Genomic DNA, 19969 nt, shown 5'->3' with positions numbered 1-19969 from the left:
CAAAATAGCTGGCCTGTGAATGTGATGAATGCGTTCCAATAATGAATTCAAGATGATTTGAACAGTACTTAAAATCAGAAACAAAAACATTGTAACTGAAACGGTCACCTCAGAAACATTGGGAGACAATACTGAAAAGAAGCCAAGTGAACACTGCGTTTCTGTATGCTACACCAATCAATGTGCACACTGGGGAAAAAAAAAAATAGAGAGATTTTTCGATGCTGTCAAAGAGGAGGGACTGGCATGGTTACCGGCGGGATGACAAAGAGTTCGCTGCCCATGAGGTCAAAAAGGCGCGTGGTGCCGGTGCTGTCGGCGTAGGCCAGCAGGGTGCAGTCATGGCTCCACACCACCCTCCTCCACTGGGGGTTTGGGTCCTTTGGCACTGTTGGATGAGAAAATAAGAATCCTTTAAAGCTCGTGGAAACACAGAAAGAGAGGGACAAGTAATTTAAGGGACCCATGGATTTTTTATTAAACCAGATGAGAAGAGTCTCTGCAAATGATCCCTAGTGTTCTGCGGTAAGCCCATGATGAATACAGATGGGAGAGGAGGGATAAAGCTAATGCATAACATCAACACAGAGTGTCTAAGGACTCATCCAATTCATCAATGGAGGATAGCTGGAGTAATACATCTAAATGATTGTCCCTCAATGTCTCTCGCACACTGCATACGTGCACACTCGCGACGGGGAGAGAAAGGTGGAGCGGAGAAAAGTGGGGAGGAAAACTGGGATCATAAATCCTGCTTTTATTGAAGTATAGGCTACTGTTTTAGCAATCTGCTGGCTCAGCAGTGCTGTGAGTGTAACCATATCGCTGTTATAAAGCACATCCCAGCCTGCTGGCACTTTCTCAAGGCTTCGCTGTCAAACTGTCTGAAAGAAGAGCACGGGCAGTCTGGCAGGCTTCAGATCCTGAATCTGATTTGAATAACTGATTATCTTAAACACACTTGCGGGGGGGGGTAAGAGTATTTCTGCACACACTCTTTGTTCTGTGCACTAAAAACTGTGAACAATATGTAAGTGTAACTAAGGACAATCCTTAACATTGATTTCAGCATTGGAGAACAGTGTGAAACACAACGCGCCACCACAGGTGCTGCGCCTGCTAAGCAATAAAGTTATGAAGAGGAAGTTATGTTTTTGTTGATATCACATAACAGCACTATTGGCAGTTTATTGTATTGAATTCCTTGGCTGAGGAACGCTGCTGCAACCCCTGGTGGGCAATACCGCAAACGAATGGAGGCGTCGGGATACTGTATGACTAGAATTTTAAATGAAGAACCAAGGGAAGGTAGTGGGAGGCGAGACAGACACAAAAGAGAACAAGAGAATAAGACAAAAACAATGAAGCCGGCACCCACTGAGAGGAATAATGGCTCCCCAAATTTGAAAGGCCTAAGTATCAGAGAGCGCTTGGTGGAAGCAGGCGATTTAACTCACCTCCGAGACTTTGGGTGAGGAGGAGCAGACAAGAACATGGAGACATTATGAGAGTCATAGATACCAAGCGTCAGCTCTGTTCTTTTCTTCTTCTTCTTTTTTTGCCTCCTATTTCAATTTTTTTCCTCTACTTCACTCTCTCACCGCCTCCCATCTTATCTCTGGCTCCCATTATGAATTGTACACAGTGTGTTGTTCTGTGGCTAAGGAGGGGGGGGCTCCATTTCCACATAGATGGCTTTTTTGGGGGGAGCTGGGAAATTGGATGCTACTGTCCTGTTTCTTTTTTTTTTTCTCCAAGCAATTGCAGGGGCGGAAGTTGGGAAGAATTACACCCGACGACCCAACAGAAGCCTCCTATCTGAAGGCCTCGCAGATGCATTTATCAGAGCTCAACACTTATGAATTATGTACAGGGGCGGGAGACGACGCTGCTGTAATAGGAGCAGACAGAGAGGGAGGGGGGGAGAGAAAGAAAGAGACAGACAGTGATACACAGGTACACACACACACACACACACACACACACACACACACACACACACACACACACACACACACACACACACACACACACACACACACACACACACACACACACACACCTCCATTAAAAGCGAATGCCACAAAAAGCAGGATCACAGAAGAATCCATTAGGACAAATCTCCGTGAAATGAAATGAAGTAAAATGAAAAGGAGAAATGAAATGGAATGGGGGAAAGAAGGAGGGGGGGGGGCAGAGTTTACACAGGCCTAGGGACAACTGTTATCCACACGATGAAGCATTACAGCGCCGACGCACAATGATGGCCGGCCTGAAATGAACAAATACTGAGACAGACAGACAATTGGCAGGAGAGAAAACTAAATGAGAAAAAATACATAAAAGACAGAAAAAAGGAGACGGGAGAAGGCGAGGAGTTGAGATAGAAAATATTGACAAAATCAAAGTTTGAATATGGGCTTTGTACTGAGAGCTTTGTTTTGTTTGGAGCAGTGTGTGTGTGTGTGTGTATCACAACGAGTTTTATGCTGTCAAATGAATGTAGACTTGTTTTGAATAATATCTTCTTTCTGATGTTTCAGACGGCTTTTGTTTTGGATTGTTGATAAATTAAAGGATGAGTTCTTGGCATAGACTGTAAATAGGTTCTTGGTTTTGGTTTCTTGCTTTGGTTTCTCGTGAATAAATGACTACAGTCACTTTCTAGAAGCCAACTTTGACTCTCTGATGCTTGGTGATGGCCAATCTTGGAAACCATCAGCCATCGTCTGATCTGGAAATATGTGCCAAACGATTTCCAGCTTTTCTGTAACTCTATTGTGTTCGCTTTAAAACAACTTCCAGCCAAGGTTTCCTTTTTGATGTGCAGCATTGTTTACAGTCTAATTAGCCATTTCAGAAGTGATCATGTGTTCATATCAAACGCCAAGATATTTCTGCAAAGTACACACTTTCATTTCCTAGCTCCTTACATCCCCCGAGGAGCGCCTGTTCATCTGTTTCTGGGGCGTCTCAGTTTACCTGTAATAACTAAGTTACACAGAGGCTTCAGTCTGGAATATTTCAGCAATATGAACTGGAAAAGGAATCCAATTTTCTTGTGATTTACTTGCACTGACAGGTCTTAAATTTGCAGACGTAACAGCATTATGACGCTGATTTGTAAAAGGTGAAAATGCAATCAATTTTCCGCCTGCTGAACACAATCTGCCATAGTGAAGTTCCAGAATCAAGGTTACTGTAAACCTTGCAATCTGTAAAGAGAGATTTGGTGCTAGCATGAAGCATCCAGTAAGTTGACGAAACTAATAATAATAGTAATACATTATTAAAATAGCTGCCTGCCGCTTGTGTGCCTAAAAGCCAAAACATCGAGCTGAAAGGTGTCCTAGTGATCAGCAGAGCAGCAGGAAGCTTTTTCGTTTTGGAAAAGTCTTTTTCACTATGGCTAAAACAAAATGTTTGATTTGTGCGGCTGTCAGTTAAAAGGTTGCGTTGATTAAAAGAGCGGTCAAAAGACGTCATTTTGTGTGCGTGTCGTAAGTCGAAACTTGCAGAAACTTTGTACCTCGCTGTATTTTATAGCAATTAAAACCAAGACAGCAGGCCACTGTCGCAGCTAATCAAACAATAAAGTCTATTTATTCTTATCAGCCACGATGAGGCTGTGTTTTATGAGTGACGGTGTGGGGCAAGAGGCTGATTATTGGCGCTGCTTTTCCAGTCTCTTTCTTACCAATTCCAATTAGCCTCGGGGTTCGATAATTCTCTTCAAAGTTTCAAAGATTCAAAGTAGACGAGTACAAACACAGGCACGGAGGCTAACATATACACACACACACACACGACCACAAACATAAGGATAACAAAAACAACCTTTCGCTAATTAAATACTAAACAGTCCAATGTGGGCGGGACTTGAGAGCGTTGAGGCTACTTCTGTCTTTGTGTCTGAGACCAAAGAAGAACCACAGCAGAGTCCAAAATCATTCCACTGTTTACTCACTAATGAACATTCAGCACTTCACTCTAAATTAAGAACTGCGACTGTAGGCACTCACGAATCCTCATCGTTTGCATCATCGCTGACAGATGTATAGTGTTGAATGATTGTACCCCAAGAATTTGAAAATGTGGAAAATGACACTTTGGGATTATCAGATGGTCGTGTAATAGTCTTGAAATAATGTTTTTAAGTAAAGTTTGATGAAATATAAACAAAGCTTGATGGTATAGCTTTTTTCCAAAGCTAATGTGATGAATTATGGACGATTTTATCCTCAGCAAGATGAATTTCTGATTTCATTCCTGACAATGTTACCCCAAAACTGTAATAAGATAATGTATGGAAGCCTTTAGAGGAATATTCAAAGCTCCTGTGACTTTACAGATTGTGTCCATTTTTACATTTCAGGCAATAAAAAGAACAATATAGAAATAGTCAATGTTGATGCTGATACTCTTGTTTGGTTTTGTATGTGAGAGAGAAGTCATTAGTTTGAATTTCAGGCTGTTTCTGAACCAGTTAAAAGTCCTTACTGTAGCTTAAAAAGTTTAAATATAAACATTAAATTAAAAATGTGATTCTCGAGAGTAGCTTCATAATTTCTCACATTGACTATTTGAATATCACTTTTTTAATCACATACTTATATTTGCATTCTTAAATGCTCTCACACTTTGGTTTTTTTTTGTGACCATCGGATTTGTATTTGTTTTCCCAACCGTTAACGTATTGAAAAAAACATTTTATATTAATTTTGTTATAACAATTTTAACTACATCTAACAGCACAGAGACATATGTATTCTCCCTCTCAATCAGTCAGAGCTGCTCAAACCCACAGCTTCCAGCACAAGGACACACACAACATAAGTCTCCTCGACCAGCATGGGGGGCCTACTCACACTGTCATTACACTGACTCTACATCACAACCATAACCAGCACGTTGGTGAAGAAAATGGGGTGTTTAGTGAGGTGAGTCACAGTTGTTTATGTCATTTACAGAGAACTGCGACATATGAGTGATAAAAGAGAGGGGGAAAGGTCTTACCCTGGCACTTCCCGATGACTGAGCCAAAGTCATCTCTCACAGACCTGTGGAGAAAAACACGGACACAGAGACAGAGTGAGAGGCACAACAGGGATACACACAGTAGAGCCTCATACGTCCTCTTGGTCTAAGTTGGGTTCTAACAGCCACTGATAGCCTGCCAAATAAAGTAGCTCAATGGATCAAGCAGACAGGGCCTTGAGAGGAGGCAGTGTTTAGACAGACTCTTAACAGAGCTCAACGGATGAAGCCTTGAGCTGACTTAACACCCACTCACGTCAACGAATGCCACAAAGCAAAGGCTATAAAACACCCTGTGATTAAACAACAGTGGTGTGAACAAAGGACACAGGGAAGCCCCACAACATGAAGCTGTGGTGTAAATGGAGATGCTTGATTTCAGCCGGTCAATTATAACAAAGCGCAGGTTGTAGAAATCAACAGAAACGCACTCAAACATACTAATATGTGCATGAAAATAACTTCTGATGATTATGGAGAGTCCTTTGGGCGTCACAACGACGCCGTTTGTTAGCCTCTGGAGACGAAGACATATTCATACCTGCTTCACTGCTATTGATTCTCGTTTCAATTTTGCTCCATTTAAAGCACTACATTGTTCAATAGTGCACACTGCTGAGTGAGTGCATTTATTCTGTGTACGGGGGAAATTGGATTGTGTCGGAAAAATAATTACAACCACTCAAATTGAGCACAAACACACTCATGCAGATATACACACACACACACACACACACACACACACACACACACACACACACACACACACACACACACACACACACACACACACACACACACACACACACACACACACACACACACACACACACACACACACACACACACACACACACACACACACACACACACACACACACACACACACACACACACACACACACACACACACACACACACACACACACACACACACACACACACACACACACACACAGGTGAAAACATTCAAGGAGCGCTTGTATTTTCAAATTTGTTAGCATTAGTTTTATGTTGCCTGGAGTGGGTACATTTATGCTAACTTGGCTGAAATATTTTAATGATGCTGTTTTTTGGGGTTTTTAAACACCATTACTTAGCAGGGACTGTGTCTCTTTTTTTCTTTTTTAAAGGACACAGGATAAATCAGCCAATTAATTAAAAGGCTTTCTATCACTGGCACTCACAGACAGAGTGCCTCACACAGCGGGATGCAGTTCAATAATTACCTAATCTCCACACACTGGTCCTGAACCACTGCCAGCAGTTTGCCATTACTGTGGAGAAAAACAAGAAAATGTTCAGAATGAAAAAGAGAGAAAAACAAAAAGAGGGTGAAGGGACAGATCACAGACAGAGCGCATAGAGGGAAAGAGAAGTGAACAAATGTCATTTGGACTCATCTTTTTGGAATAACGGGAGATTAGAAAAATAAGAGAGAACATTGTGTGTGTGTGTGTGTGTGTGTGTGTAGGGCAGTTTGATTGGAAAAGTGATAATACTTGGCTAAGAACCCCTTATTGGATGGGTTAAAGAGAGGAGAAAAAATAATAATTGGGAGCATTAAAAAGAGCAAAGATAGCTTCAGATGGAAAGAAATGAGGGAGAAAGATTTAAGGGAGGACAGAAACCCAATGGAAGGATCAAGCACTTCAACCTAATGGACAGCCACAGCATCATTTGAGCACGCTGAACACTGTCTTACATGGACTGATCAATAGCCAATTATAAACTGCCTTTCTACTTGGTTCATCTGTTGTAATGAGTTCAATTAAATGATTAATAGAGGGGATACGCAAATGGAGGGAAAGACGACCAGGAGAGGAGGAAGGCGCATGTCAGCAACAAAGTAGCCAACATTCAGGTATTGATCACTAAGAGTGTGAGTGTGTGTGTGTGTGTGTGTGTGTGTGTGTGTGTGTGTGTGTGTGTGTGTGCGTGTGATTGAGTGTGTGTTTATGTTGCACCTTGCGAGCACCAGCTGCCAGTTGATCTGCTTGTTTGCCAGGCGGACGAGGCCAAGAGGCAAGGAGGAGCTGGACGGGCTGAGGTTGACGGAATCCAAACAAACACAACAATTAGAGGAACACGTTTTAAGCGAGTGTTTCAAAGTCACCAAGTTCACAAAGTTTCGACAACAAAGCTGGACGGATCTCCAGAAACCATGAGGGGCTCAGAGGTAACACTGTTGCTATGAATAACAACATGCTTGTTCATTTTGTTTGCAGTGATTGGCTGACAGGTGTCAGTGAATGTGGAGAAGATATTCATCAATACATAAATAGGATATCAATCTCAATTTAGAGATTGCAACATCGTTCTCTTTGGCGGCCCCTATGGCGATAAGTGATATTACAGCTCTTTGTTTTTTCTTAACCTCAACACAAACCGATTCAAAGATTGTGACATCAGTCAGTATATATTCACATCATCTGGGTCCAGCTGTTCAAAAACTGAATAAGAATGACTCTACTCCTACATTCATATCCTTTGATTCTTTTTAACAAGCCATCTTCAAGATTTGGACAAATTAAAAAGGGAAATATTCCGATCACTTTTGAACAGCTGGGCTGGACTCCTACTCGACTATTTTTTGCACAATGAAATAAACTTCCTGATCATAGTCCTCTACAAAAACCGGAGGCAGTCTGAGAGACCAAACATGGCAAGAGCAGTTCTATAATATAGAAAAAGGTTATTGATTCTACTAACTGACCACCTACTGAAAGGGTTAACAGGCCTCAGAGCTTAGAGCTCGACCAATACAGACTCTGCAGCAGGTCACAGCAAGCTCTTTGTTACACTTTCCATCTGAAACTTTGCAGGAAGACTGACATGAAAAGGGTCAATATTTTCAGATTCACAACACTGGAATTTATCTCCAGAAATATATTTACTTAACAGTTTGAGGACGTATTTAAACTTTTGTGCAGAAGAATTTAGGAAGTATAACTAAGCTACATATTGTGCTAACATGATTCAAATTAAAGCTGACTGTTGTTTATTACAAATATAAATTGTTTATTAAGTCCAGTAATAATATTAAGTGAAGTAAAATAAGTCCAGGTTAAGCCACGGTATGTAAATGCTGGTGCTATGTGTCTCTCAATAAAAACATGTAAAAAAAGATCATGATAAAGATGCAACAAACCTTGCTGATCGGGTTCTATTTGAAATGACTTAGGAGGAATCATTTGAAAACTCAGAGACTGTCAATACTGATGCTGCAGGAAACATTAGGGATAATGTAGGTAACCAATAACAAAAAAGATATGCATATGTCATCTTTTTTAGCCAATTTATCAGGTAAATATGACATATTTAACCTTCAAACCTTTAAATCTGAAGTGAAGGCTTATCTTTTATTAAACGAGTAAACGAGCAATTATGGCTCTTGTAGAATTAAACAAGATTAAACTGGATCATAATTCATCTGAATGCCACAAAGTAAAAGAGCAGGATTTTTTGTTTTTTAATAGCTCATAGTAAATTTGATGTGACTTGTCAAATCATGAGGTAGCTATAAAACATTGCTATATAAAAATGAACAACAAATATGTTCCCAAGACAGGAAATATCCTGAAAAACGTTGTATTTACTGGTAACAACAATCTTTTATTGTAAGTATGCTGTTGCGCTTTATTAGTGGATGTAAGAAAACCTTTCCTGCCTGATGCCTGCCAAAGAGATAACTGATTTTGTATCCTTAAGATGGATGATAGATTTTATAAGCTGATGATGTCAGAATTATCTTTGTCATAACAATCACAATAGACGCTGTGGTTCCTAGCTTCATGTGAAATGTGAGTCCATTTCACATAATATGATGTCAAGTGATGTGCATGTTAAGACAGTAACATACATGAACTTACCTGTACCACAAGTAGTGCAAGATCAAGCGAAATGGTCCTGTAAGAAATGCATCACAGTTAATATACCTTGTAAGATCTTGTGTCACAAAGAGTGTGAACGGAACACAATAAACTTCTTGCTGTGCTTGTGTATAAATAGCAATATTTAAGTAAGGCAAGGCAAGTTTATTTCTATAGCACATCTCAGCAACAAGGCAATTCAAAGTGCTTAACACTTCAAAATGTAAAAAGCAATGACTCCCTTCACTTTAGGTTTATTTTCCTCCTAGCATCTGTACAGAATCGCTGGCCTACTTTTACAGCATCTGGTGAGAATATTCTGTCCAAAGCCTTCATTGTATTCTGGATGAAGCAAACACCTAATGTACAACACTTAAAGACATATGGTTTTATAATAATATAATAATAATAACTTTATTTATATAGCACCTTTTAAAAACACAGGTTTACAAAGTGCTTTGACAAACAGCAAAAACAAGAACAAACTAAAGCAAACACAGAAGAACATAAACAACAGCAAGAACAAACAAATATATGTCTTGTAAGATTTGTACATTTAGGTTCCTGAATTGAAAAGTTTATATAAACTATTTGAAAGAATAAAAACTGTGAGATGCTGAATTGTGGTGAATCAAAAGGGTCCTTTCAGGCATGCACAGTATCACAGGTATAAGAAAGAGGACTTACCGGTCACTGCTTTAGCAATGAGTGACGTGTTGTGCTCCTTGTTGCCGCGCAACTGCAAAAGGTTAGAAAGTTAAAAGTGAGCGTACAAAGAATTCACTTATTTTCTCCAGCATACAAAGTAACGTCGAGGTTATCACTTTATTGTAATAACCATTCTTTAAACTCAAAGTGTCAATATTTCTCAGTACTGCGTTACTTTGGTTGAGCTGTGCAAATCTTCGTCAGTCTTGCAGCCGAGTTCTTCTATGCTGAATAATTGGCGCAAAATTATGAATTTTGTCTTATACATCCAACTTAAGTACCCATTCAACAAATAGCTAAGATTAAAAGTGCATTAAAACACTTTTCTCATTATATGTAAGTTATATGATATAACATGAAATGTTTAACATGCAGTGTATCAGCATGTTTGTGCTACGTGGCTTTGAACGGATGACCCATGCAACTGATTAGTTATCTATCGGGCGGTATTGTTTAAAACATCATCACACTAAACTGTAAACCAGATAAATGCTCTCTAACCTGTGTGTCCGTCTCTGGCGGCCATTCAGTAATGACAAGTAAGTCGTATAAAATGTTTTCATCTTCGCCTTCAATCAGGCTTTCTTCTGCCATGTTTACTTCCAACAGCTGTCAGAAGTCTACGGCGAGCAGTATGGGACAAAATATAAAGGGGGACCGCGTTTGGAAACTGCAGCTCGGCGCTCAGCAAAGGCAATGTCAAGGGTCCACTTTACATTCTATGATATCCTAATAACTTATAAATATGTTGTTATTATTAAACTCGCCTCCCTGATGAACTGTGTTCGTAAATTTTAACCGTAATTTACAGAAAAAGGTAACTACCCGGAACCAATGACATAACGCTGCTTCACCGGTCCGTTAAACGAGTTGTACCGTGCCGAAAATACTAAACACGTTACATCCGGTTGTGTTGATATCTCCGCAGCAGCAATAATGGCAGCGTTTTCTGGTAAGAAGGTGTTTCTTTAAAGTAGACTCTTTGATGTGAACGCGCAGATTTCACATTTTACTAATATCCTAAAGACATTTAAAAGTGTCATGTGAATACTAAATAACTACGTTTGTGTGTTACTCTTTCAGAAATGGGGGTTATGCCTGAAATTGCGCAGGCCGTGGAGGAGATGGACTGGCTGTAAGTGCCTGCTCGATTGAATTTAGCTGAATCATCCCCTTTTTTGTGATATCTGTGTATTTCAGTTTCTCGTTTGCTGTCGCTGTAAGCTTAAAAATTAATCTCATTTATGTAAAAACCTGAATTGCAGGTTGCCAACAGACATCCAGGCAGAGTCTATTCCCCTTATTCTTGGTGGAGGAGATGTTCTCATGGTAGGTTAAACCCGTTTACTTGTACAAAGAAATTACAAAAACAGTAAAAGTTTTACATGTCATTTTCACTTTTTACAGGCAGCAGAAACTGGCAGTGGCAAAACAGGAGTAAGTAGATGACAGCGACAATTAGGTTCAAATGAGAAGTTTAAATTCAGATCAAGAGACATGAAAGACTTGTCATTCTCAGGCCTTCAGTATTCCAGTCATCCAGATTGTGTATGAGACCCTGAAGGACCAGCAGGAGGGCAAAAAGGGAAGAGCCTCCGTCAAGACTGGTGGAGCTAGTGAGACCACTTTGATATTATTAAATCTTTTTGTTTCATACGCTTACATAAAATTGTTCAGAATTTTGTACATAGCTCTCTCATCTCATAAACACTGTCAGGCGAGTATCATAATAGAGGACGCATTATAAAACAAACGACCTGTCTAACCTGTTTCGTGTCTGTATTTTCGGAACAGTTTTCAACAACTGGCAGATGAATCCTTATGATCGCAGCACAGCCTTTGGTAAGCTATTTTTTTTTTTCCAAATATGAACATTTATGCTGCTGTTGTTCATATTCCAGCGTTGTGTCCCCTCTCCTAAATAGAGCTTTTTGTTTTTTTCATCTGTTTAGCAATCGGTCCAGATGGCCTGTGCTGCCAGAGCAGAGAGTTTAAAGAGTGGCATGGCTGTCGATCTACAAAAGGTGTCACCAAAGGTGTGTAAAGTTCTTCAGATGAATGGATGCAACCTTTAGTGCCCCATGGGGAATCTTGCCTTGCACCAACAGCATTAAAACAAAAATGACAAGCATATGGGACAGCACATAATAAACATTCTGTACCTACACCCTGGAGTTAAAAGTGCATATTCAGGGGCGCTGGTGGCGCAGTGGTTAGTGCGCACGCCCCATGTATGGAGGCTGTCGTCTCAAGCGGGCGGCCCGGGTTCACATCCCACCCGTGGCCTCTTTCCCGCATGTCATTCCCCTCTCTCTCTCCCTGATTTCCGACTCTATCCACTGTCCTATCTCTCCATTAAAGGCATAAAAAGCCCAAAAATAAATCTTAAAAAAAAAAAAAAAAAAGTGCATATTCAGTCTAAAGCTAAATTTAACGTGTCCTAGTCGGCCATATGAGAAATGCTGCACATTTGTTTCCTAGTTATCATGCTACCTAGTTTAATTACACCATCCCATTTTACTTTCAGAATGTTGGAGATTAAAAAAAAATAGTGAAAAACTTCAAGGCATCAAAGGTGCATTTCACATCCTGTCAATGTCCATGTCTTTCTGTGTCCAGGAAAGTACTGCTATGAGGTTACCTGCCATGACCAGGGACTGTGTCGCATTGGCTGGTCCACCAGTCAGGCAGCGCTGGACTTGGGTACGTTCTTCCACTCTTTAGCTGCAGAGCGTACATTGAAAAACAGTCACACTAGACCGACAATTCAATCCCAAACTGTATTTGTCTGAACAGGAACTGATAAGTATGGATTCGGTTTTGGTGGGACTGGAAAAAAATCCAACAACAAGCAGTTTGACAGCTATGGAGAGGTAATAATTATGGAAACGACCGGGTTAATTAGATATGCGCACACTTTTTTGGATCATTTTTAAACATGTGTTGTTTTATTTTGCCTCTTTGCAGGAGTTCACTATGCATGACACCATTGGATGCTACCTGGATCTCGAAAAGGACCAGATGTCCTTCTCTAAAAATGGTGCCGCCTCCATAGCTCTAATGCTTTTCAACACGATCATGTAAAATATGTGGAATTGATGGGAAAACAGCAAAGTTACACATGCTTCTTATGTTATCCAGGTAATGACCTGGGTGTGGCGTTTGACATCCCTCAACATGTGAAGAATCAACCTTTCTTTGCTTCCTGTGTGCTGAAGGTATATTAGTAGAAATAAAGGTAGAAAGCAAAGTTAACAGGTGCCAGACTTACATTTCACTAGTTGCCCTTTTTTTTCTTTTATGTGCCTCCCAGAATGCAGAGCTGAAGTTTAACTTTGGAGGAGAAGCGTTTAAACATCCCCCAAAGACTGGATTTGTTGCTCTGGATCAGGCACCCGAGGGACACGCAGTTAAATCTTCTCAGACAGGTGCGTTGATGCAACTTTATAATCTATACATTAAAGGAGTCAAAATCTAAATTATTCTTCCAAGTGTTTGAAATTAAACTCACAATCACATAGAGATGTTTATGTCTGGACTAGATACTATAGTTACTTCACAGTTAAGGTCACAAAATAAAAAATGAACAAAGGCTGCAGTATAAAAAAAAAACAGCATTACTGGTTTATTACAGCACTAAACATCTGTGTCTGCTCTGTCTTTGTTTAGGCAGCGCCAAAGTGACTCAGGTGAAAGCTGCATCCAACGCACCCAAAGCTCTGATCATCGAGCCATCCAAAGAACTGGCTGAGCAAACCCTCAACGTTGTCAAGCAGTTCAGGAAATTTGTTGATAACCCCAAACTGAGGTACGACTGTACAGCTGTGATGTCAACATTAATAAGAAAATATGTCAATAAACTATGATCTACACAAAGAATGGATGTTTGCAAAATGATATTAAAAAACCTAAGAATGTTCTCAAAGCATCATGAAGTGTTAAACCTTTTTGTCAATTTGAGTTCAATGTTCCAATGAGTTTGTACTTCCTGTTTTATACCAGTAGGTGGAGTCAGTGTTTAATTTGATGTGGTTGCATATGAAGTGTTTGTCATTCTGTTGCTACAGGGACCTACTGGTGATTGGTGGTGTGGCTGCCAAAGATCAGTTGGCTGCTCTGGAGCAGGGGGTATGTAGCATGTCTCTGAATACACTTCTAATGAAGTTTCCTGCTTAAAACTGAAGTTCTGCTCTGAGCCCCCCTTTGCTTTTATCCTCTGCCTGGCTTGTTTTTTTTGTTCATTTGTGTCTCCTTTTCATTAAGATTGACATAGTTGTGGGAACACCCGGCAGACTGGACGATCTCATCTCCACTGGGAAACTAAGCCTGTCCCAAATCCGCTTTCTAGTCCTGGATGAGTGTGTAAGTACAACACGTGAAGAGCACTATAATAAACGATAAGCTTCTCTGAAGTCACTAACCGTTTGTCTGGGTTCTGTGTCCCTCAGGACGGCCTGCTGTCTGCAGGTTATACTGACTTCATAAACAGGATCCATAACCAAATCCCTCAAGTCACCTCTGACGGCAAAAGACTGCAGGTAACACATGCGATGAGCTGCCCTTGTGACATTGAACATTGAACAGTTCTGTATGAATAGAAGATTTAATTGCAGTTGCATTTGCTGAGACCGCTTTTCATATGTGGAGAACAAATTGGTTAGATGAATATTTAAACAATGCTTTTGGCACAGCAAGCAAAACAATCAGCACATTAGAGAAAAGATGTTGTCCAAGTGGTACAACCAAAGCATTGATCATGAAGAAACAACATCTTCTCTTCCAGGTGATTGTTTGTTCTGCCACTCTGCATTCATTTGATGTGAAGAAGCTGTCCGAGCGAATCATGCACTTTCCCACTTGGGTGGACCTGAAGGGGGAGGACTCTGTCCCTGAAACAGTCCACCATGTGGTAGTGCCTGTTAATCCAAAAAGCGACCGCCTCTGGGAGCGATTGGGCAAGAACCACATCCGGGTGAGTCTCGTCATGTTAGGTCAAGGACACACATCCCGTCTAATGAAAAAGGGGAAGCAAGTGAGAAGATATCGCTGCCATAGTCTGTGATTTATTTCTTTATTTTTTTATTTCTTAGATCATTTCTCGAACCAAAGTTTAGTGTCCCAGTTTTTGTTGATGTAATATTCATTTTGACCACAAGAGGCTGCAGTGCACCACCATTTTTTTTTTGTTCTAAAAAAGAACGAACAGTCAAAATATTTTCACCCGCTTTTTCTTCTGTTTTTTTCTGGTGGGGTTTTTTTCCAACTAGCAAAGCTTTTCTTTCATCTTCAAAATGTTTCTTCTTTTTGAAAAGATGCAAAAAAACCAAAAAACAAAGGAACTTAGAAAAACGATCCAGTTAGGGAACATTTTTTGTTGTTTTAATGTCCAAAGGGAGAAAACCGATTATTAATTAAGATCTGACTTCGATTATTTGTCGCAGGAATGTTCTTCTTTTCCACTTGCCTCTCAGGACATCTGTAGATGTTCTACAGAAGCTTTTAACCGCAGTGTTTAGGATACATGTTTCTATTTATCTCTGCTTTAAATAACATTTTGACATCTTCTCTACTTTGATTCGGCTTTGGAAAGACTGATGAAGTCCATGCCAAAGATAACACCAGACCTGGAGCCAATTCTTCTGGTAAGGATTTTGGATTTGATCCTTTAAGTTTGATGTGTAACACACTTTCTTATTCCTATTATTCTATTTACAAAGGGGCATGGCTATTTTGGCAAATAAATATGTTTATCCATATTTTAGAGATGTGGTCAGAAGCCATCAAGCTGCTGAAGGGCGAGTACATAGTGAGGGCCATCAAAGAGCACAAGATGGACCAGGCCATCGTCTTCTGTCGCACCAAGATCGACTGTGACAACATGGAACAGTACTTCATTCAGCAAGGAGGAGGTAGGAAGCATAAGCCCCACTGGGATTTGACTTTTCAGCTCTCACTGGGCAGAATTTTGAATACAGAGATCATTCCACATATAAACTAGATCGGTTTGATTTTTCAATTACAAATCTGTATAATCGCCCATGATTGTTCTGTCCTCCTTAGGTCCAGACAGTAAAGACCACCAGTTGTCCTGTGTTTGTCTCCATGGTGATCGCAAGCCAAATGAGCGGAAGACTAACCTGGAGCGTTTCAAGGTAAAAGGGCAACAATTCTTTTTTTTATTAAGTGCAACTTGTTTATTGGAGTGTAAAGATATGTTTGTGTTCTCAGAGGAAAGAAGTGAGGCTCCTGATCTGCACAGATGTAGCTGCCAGAGGAATTGATATCCACGGAGTTCCTTATGGTAAAGATACTGGATTCCTCTAACATCTTTTCAGATGCTAAAAAAATACCAGCTCATTACAAAATACTGCTTTGAGGCAGAGATGGTCCAGCAGTTAGGTCACACCACATATAAGGAGGCTATAGTCCTCCAAGCAGACGGCCCTGGTTCAAGTCTGACCTGTGGCTCTTCCTGCATGTCTTCCACACACTCTCTTCCCAATGTCCTACTCTATACACTGTCTTATCAAATAAAAGGCTTAAAAAATAACCCCAAAAAATACTCTGGTTTACTATATATATACAAATGTATTCCTTCAATAAGATTAACTTTCACATTTCTTTTCCTCCAGTCATCAACGTCACACTGCCTGATGAGAAGCAAAACTACGTCCATCGTATCGGAAGAGTTGGCAGAGCAGAGAGGTCAAAACAAACATTCCTAAAAAAAAAACAAATCACTGAGATGAAGTGAAACTTTGATTTTCTTTTGTAATCATAATTGTGTTTGAAAAATAATCTGTGCTTGTGACTTTCACTTTAATATGCAACCTGAAACGAACCTAAGAAGTGATTCAGCTTTAAGACAACAGCTGACAGTATTTATCATACCCTTTCTTTATAACTTACAGAATGGGACTGGCCATCTCCCTGGTTGCTATGGAGAAGGAGAAGGTGAGGTGGTTAATAGAAATGCAATCATACTTAATTTCATTCATTTGAAAAGAGCTGGAATAAACTTGTTTGCACATGTGCAGGTTTGGTACCATGTTTGCCCAAACAGAGGCAGGGGCTGCTACAACACCCGGCTGAAGGAGGACGGCGGTTGCACCATCTGGTACAACGAAAAAGAGGTGACCAGAAATGCAGATGTACACTTAAAAAAGATACTGAAGTGGCAGCGACTACATTTTGCTGATTAAAATGGGTCACTGACTCAATAAGGAGGCTTTTTTTAAAATGAATCTGATAAGCAGCAGATGCTTCGTCATCCTGACACAAACAGCACCTCTAGGTTCTGAGGGTTTGTCTAGACTGAAATCTAATACCTGTTATTTCATTTCGGAAGAACTGAAATCTCACACACATTATGATGTAAATAAGCACGGCCTATACTGGATTTTAAATTCTACTTGTGTGTTTTTATTCCTTTTTCCTCCGAACACAGCTCTTATCAGATATTGAGGAGCATCTCAAGTGCACCATCACCCAGTGTGAACCCGACATCAAAGTACCTGTGGATGATTTCGACGGAAAGGTCTCTTATGGTCAGCGCAAAGCATTGGGAGGTATGTTTCACAAAGTAGCAGATCGTTTTGGCTAGATTAGTAACATTTTTAAAGGACTATCAACCAGCCTATGTGTTTTTCATTGTTGATGTGACACAACAGATAGTTGTCTGCCATGGGTGAATGTTAAATGATTTGCAAACAGGCCGGTATCAGTTAACAGGGTGGTTATCAGACGATACACAGATGCTTGGCAGACAAATTAATGCAACTCTTATATTGACTGCTTTTATATGAAGTTAACCAGCAAAACCTGTTTCTCTTGTCTAGGTGGTAACTACAAGGGGCATGTGGATGTTCTGGCCCCAACAGTCAAGGAGCTGGCGAGCCTCGAGAGAGAAGCCCAGAGTTCCTTCCTCCACCTGGGTTACATGCCAAACCAGCTTTTCAGAGCCTTCTAAAAAAAAAAAAAAAAACCTAACATCACTGTAGGCTGCTGAGACAAAATACAAAAAACAGAATTTTCAAACCTTCTGCTTAGATGTAAACAAAGAAAATAAGTCAAAGAACTTATTTGAAATGATGAATTAAAGATGGCAAAATTACAATATTTCACTTGGTATAAAAACTCAGAAGCAGTTGGTATCCAGAAAACAAACACACTACCAATTTCTTTGTTGTCCTGTTATTTCTTTTCTTTTAAATTTTGGTGCATAATTTGTACTTTTGGTGAAGAAAGCTTGTAAGCAGTCAGTAACTTATCTTGTTAAGACTGTTTCCCTTATTGTAAGGACTTCCTCTTGAATTCTTTAACTTCAGAGCATGAAACAATATTGGCAGGTAAATCGTTGACATGTCATGCAAAGCCTAATTTGTTTTGTTTTCTTATTAATACGATTGAAATGAATATTTAAGTTAACCTATGGAGATATTGGCTGAAATGTCGTTGTATATAAGTGGGCTGATGTTTTTTTCTGAAATAAATTTTAGTAGCCTCTTCACTTTGAGGTTTTTTTTTTTATGTATCGACAAATATAACATTAAGCTGAATTTTAAAATGAGCAGCATCGCAGAGCCTTTGCACGTCAAACTAGTGGATATATAAATATTATGTTTAATGAAGTTAAGTGGATTGAGTTCACAAAAACAAATCCTGAAGATAAATATGAAAATTGTAATCTCTTTGACACTGCTTCAAAACCTGCAGAATGTAACTGTAACATCAACAATGAACACAGTATGGAACCTACAGAGGGTATGGCTGAAAGACTCCTGGAGGAAATGGACAGTGATGATAATGAACATGAAGGTGAATTCAACCGTCACCAAGCAACATCCAAAAACTGTGGAGTGACAGAAGGTCTCTTTGAGGAGATGGGTTGCAGACATACTGATGACAGTGAAATTGAAGATGAATGAAAGTGTTCAGAAGTGCGTCAAAGAGAAGACCGGAAAGAGGACGCTCTTCCCTCTTTATTCCCTTGTGAGCCTTATTGTGAGGAATTGATGTCAATGTAGGATCTGGAGAGCGAGAAACAAATCTTGATCCATAATTACTCTTAATGGTTGAATTCAGGTTTTTCACTAAAGAACTGCTATCAGTCAAAACATGTTTTGTCACAGAGTCATTGGAGTATAAATATGGTCTGAAATTAAACAAAAAAATATATTTTTGATGTCCCCAACATGAAGCAGCAGTGTGACTGACACAGTCCCTATTGCTGCAAACTTTGCGGGGATAAAGGCCTACAAATAATCCAATCTGTATGTTTTCAACATCAGAGACGACAATAAAGGACAGCTCCCCTGAATGCAAGAAAAATATAGTTTGAACCTACTGTATGTGTGGACAAAGACCAACCAAAAGATAAACTTTATGCTCATGAATTCACCTGCAGGATGATGTATGAAGTGTTACATTTTTTGCAAAAGATGGTGTGCGAGTTGAACAAAACATATGCTAATCAATGATCTGCTTGATCATAACTTCCTTGTTGACTTGCAGGGTCGAGATGTAAATGCTTCATTAATGTTTGCTAATTTGATGGCACAAAATGATGTGGAGCTGGTTCTGCAAAGCTTTTGTTATCCAGCCATTTCCTCACTTGTAAGTAAACTGAGTGAGGTGTCTGGCATTGGAAACAAAGAGAAAAGCCATGCTCTCAAGTCCTAACGTGCATGGGCTGAGTTCAACGGAAAATTAGATCGGTACGGGAATCCTATTTCCTATTCATACAGAGAGAGGTTTGGATCTAGACATGACATCGAAATCAAATGTCAGTGGCATCCATCAGTTCTGCCAGTCCTCTTCAAGGATACCTTCAGATTAAAGAGGAGGAGTACAAAATCCATCATCCGAGTTGTGACGATGTGACGACTGGGTCGAGCACTTTGGACACTCCAAGCATGTTATGTATTAAGACCCAATTGATGCTACCGGGTGCAAGCCAGGGATAGTCTGTGGTAACTAAAGGTCAAGATTGTGAGGTCATTGATCAAACAGAAGCAGTAAAACTTGCCAACTGACTCTGATAAACATTCTATTGTGTGATACTCAGGAAGCAAAATGGACAGGTCCTCAATGTTCAAAACTGTGTTTCACACCAGATGTGTTTTGCACTGAAGGCATTCTATTAGGCACTTTGGTTTTTCTTTGAAAAGTTACATTATTTATAAGAGGAGAATGTGGCAGATGACTCATTTCTGAACTGCTGGATGAAAGACTTTCTGTCAAAAGAAAATGGAGGTGTGGAGCACAAAGAGATGATAGAGCTGACTGAAATGTTCATGAGTGAAGGGTTGTTCATAGTGTTTTCAAGATGAATTCAAAAGGCTTTGGTGCTA

General features: G+C 39.9%; 2 protein-coding genes across 2 annotated transcripts in view; one reads left to right on the top strand and one right to left on the bottom strand.

The window, feature by feature from the left end:
- nbas (NBAS subunit of NRZ tethering complex) overlaps positions 1-10230 on the bottom strand; it is a 161698-nt gene extending 151468 nt beyond the window's left edge. The window contains exons 1-7 of the mRNA XM_061052279.1: positions 10119-10230; positions 9597-9648; positions 8910-8946; positions 7005-7082; positions 6267-6314; positions 5017-5060; positions 255-388 (exon numbers count right to left, since the gene is read on the bottom strand). Coding sequence (XP_060908262.1) covers positions 255-388; positions 5017-5060; positions 6267-6314; positions 7005-7082; positions 8910-8946; positions 9597-9648; positions 10119-10211 — 486 coding nt within the window. The 5' untranslated portion in view covers positions 10212-10230. The remainder of the gene's footprint in view (positions 1-254; positions 389-5016; positions 5061-6266; positions 6315-7004; positions 7083-8909; positions 8947-9596; positions 9649-10118) is intronic.
- Positions 10231-10464: 234 nt separating this feature from the next.
- ddx1 (DEAD (Asp-Glu-Ala-Asp) box helicase 1) lies at positions 10465-18116 on the top strand. Its single transcript, XM_061052278.1, has 26 exons — positions 10465-10569; positions 10701-10752; positions 10883-10946; positions 11025-11054; positions 11137-11233; positions 11412-11459; positions 11570-11653; positions 12237-12320; positions 12414-12490; positions 12585-12657; positions 12759-12835; positions 12931-13045; positions 13287-13425; positions 13685-13745; positions 13881-13979; positions 14066-14155; positions 14401-14589; positions 15208-15259; positions 15380-15526; positions 15678-15769; positions 15846-15918; positions 16250-16322; positions 16529-16571; positions 16655-16750; positions 17065-17185; positions 17456-18116. Exons 1-26 carry the CDS (start codon positions 10554-10556, stop codon positions 17584-17586), a joined length of 2223 nt encoding a protein of 740 aa, XP_060908261.1. The 5' UTR covers positions 10465-10553; the 3' UTR covers positions 17587-18116.
- Positions 18117-19969: the final 1853 nt, after the last annotated feature.

The sequence above is a fragment of the Labrus mixtus genome, chromosome 12 (assembly GCF_963584025.1).
Source record: "Labrus mixtus chromosome 12, fLabMix1.1, whole genome shotgun sequence".
Taxonomy (NCBI): domain Eukaryota; kingdom Metazoa; phylum Chordata; class Actinopteri; order Labriformes; family Labridae; genus Labrus; species Labrus mixtus.
Note: the sequence above shows the minus strand (reverse complement) of the source record. Positions and strands in the feature narration are given on the sequence as shown.

What these genes read in the sequence shown, in the direction of transcription:
- ddx1 (XM_061052278.1), top strand. An exon ending in TACAAAAGGTGTCACCAAAG is followed by an intron (nt 11,654 to 12,236) that starts GTGTGTAAAGTT and finishes TTCTGTGTCCAG; the next exon opens with GAAAGTACTGCTATGAGGTT. An exon ending in TTCTAGTCCTGGATGAGTGT is followed by an intron (nt 13,980 to 14,065) that starts GTAAGTACAACA and finishes TGTGTCCCTCAG; the next exon opens with GACGGCCTGCTGTCTGCAGG.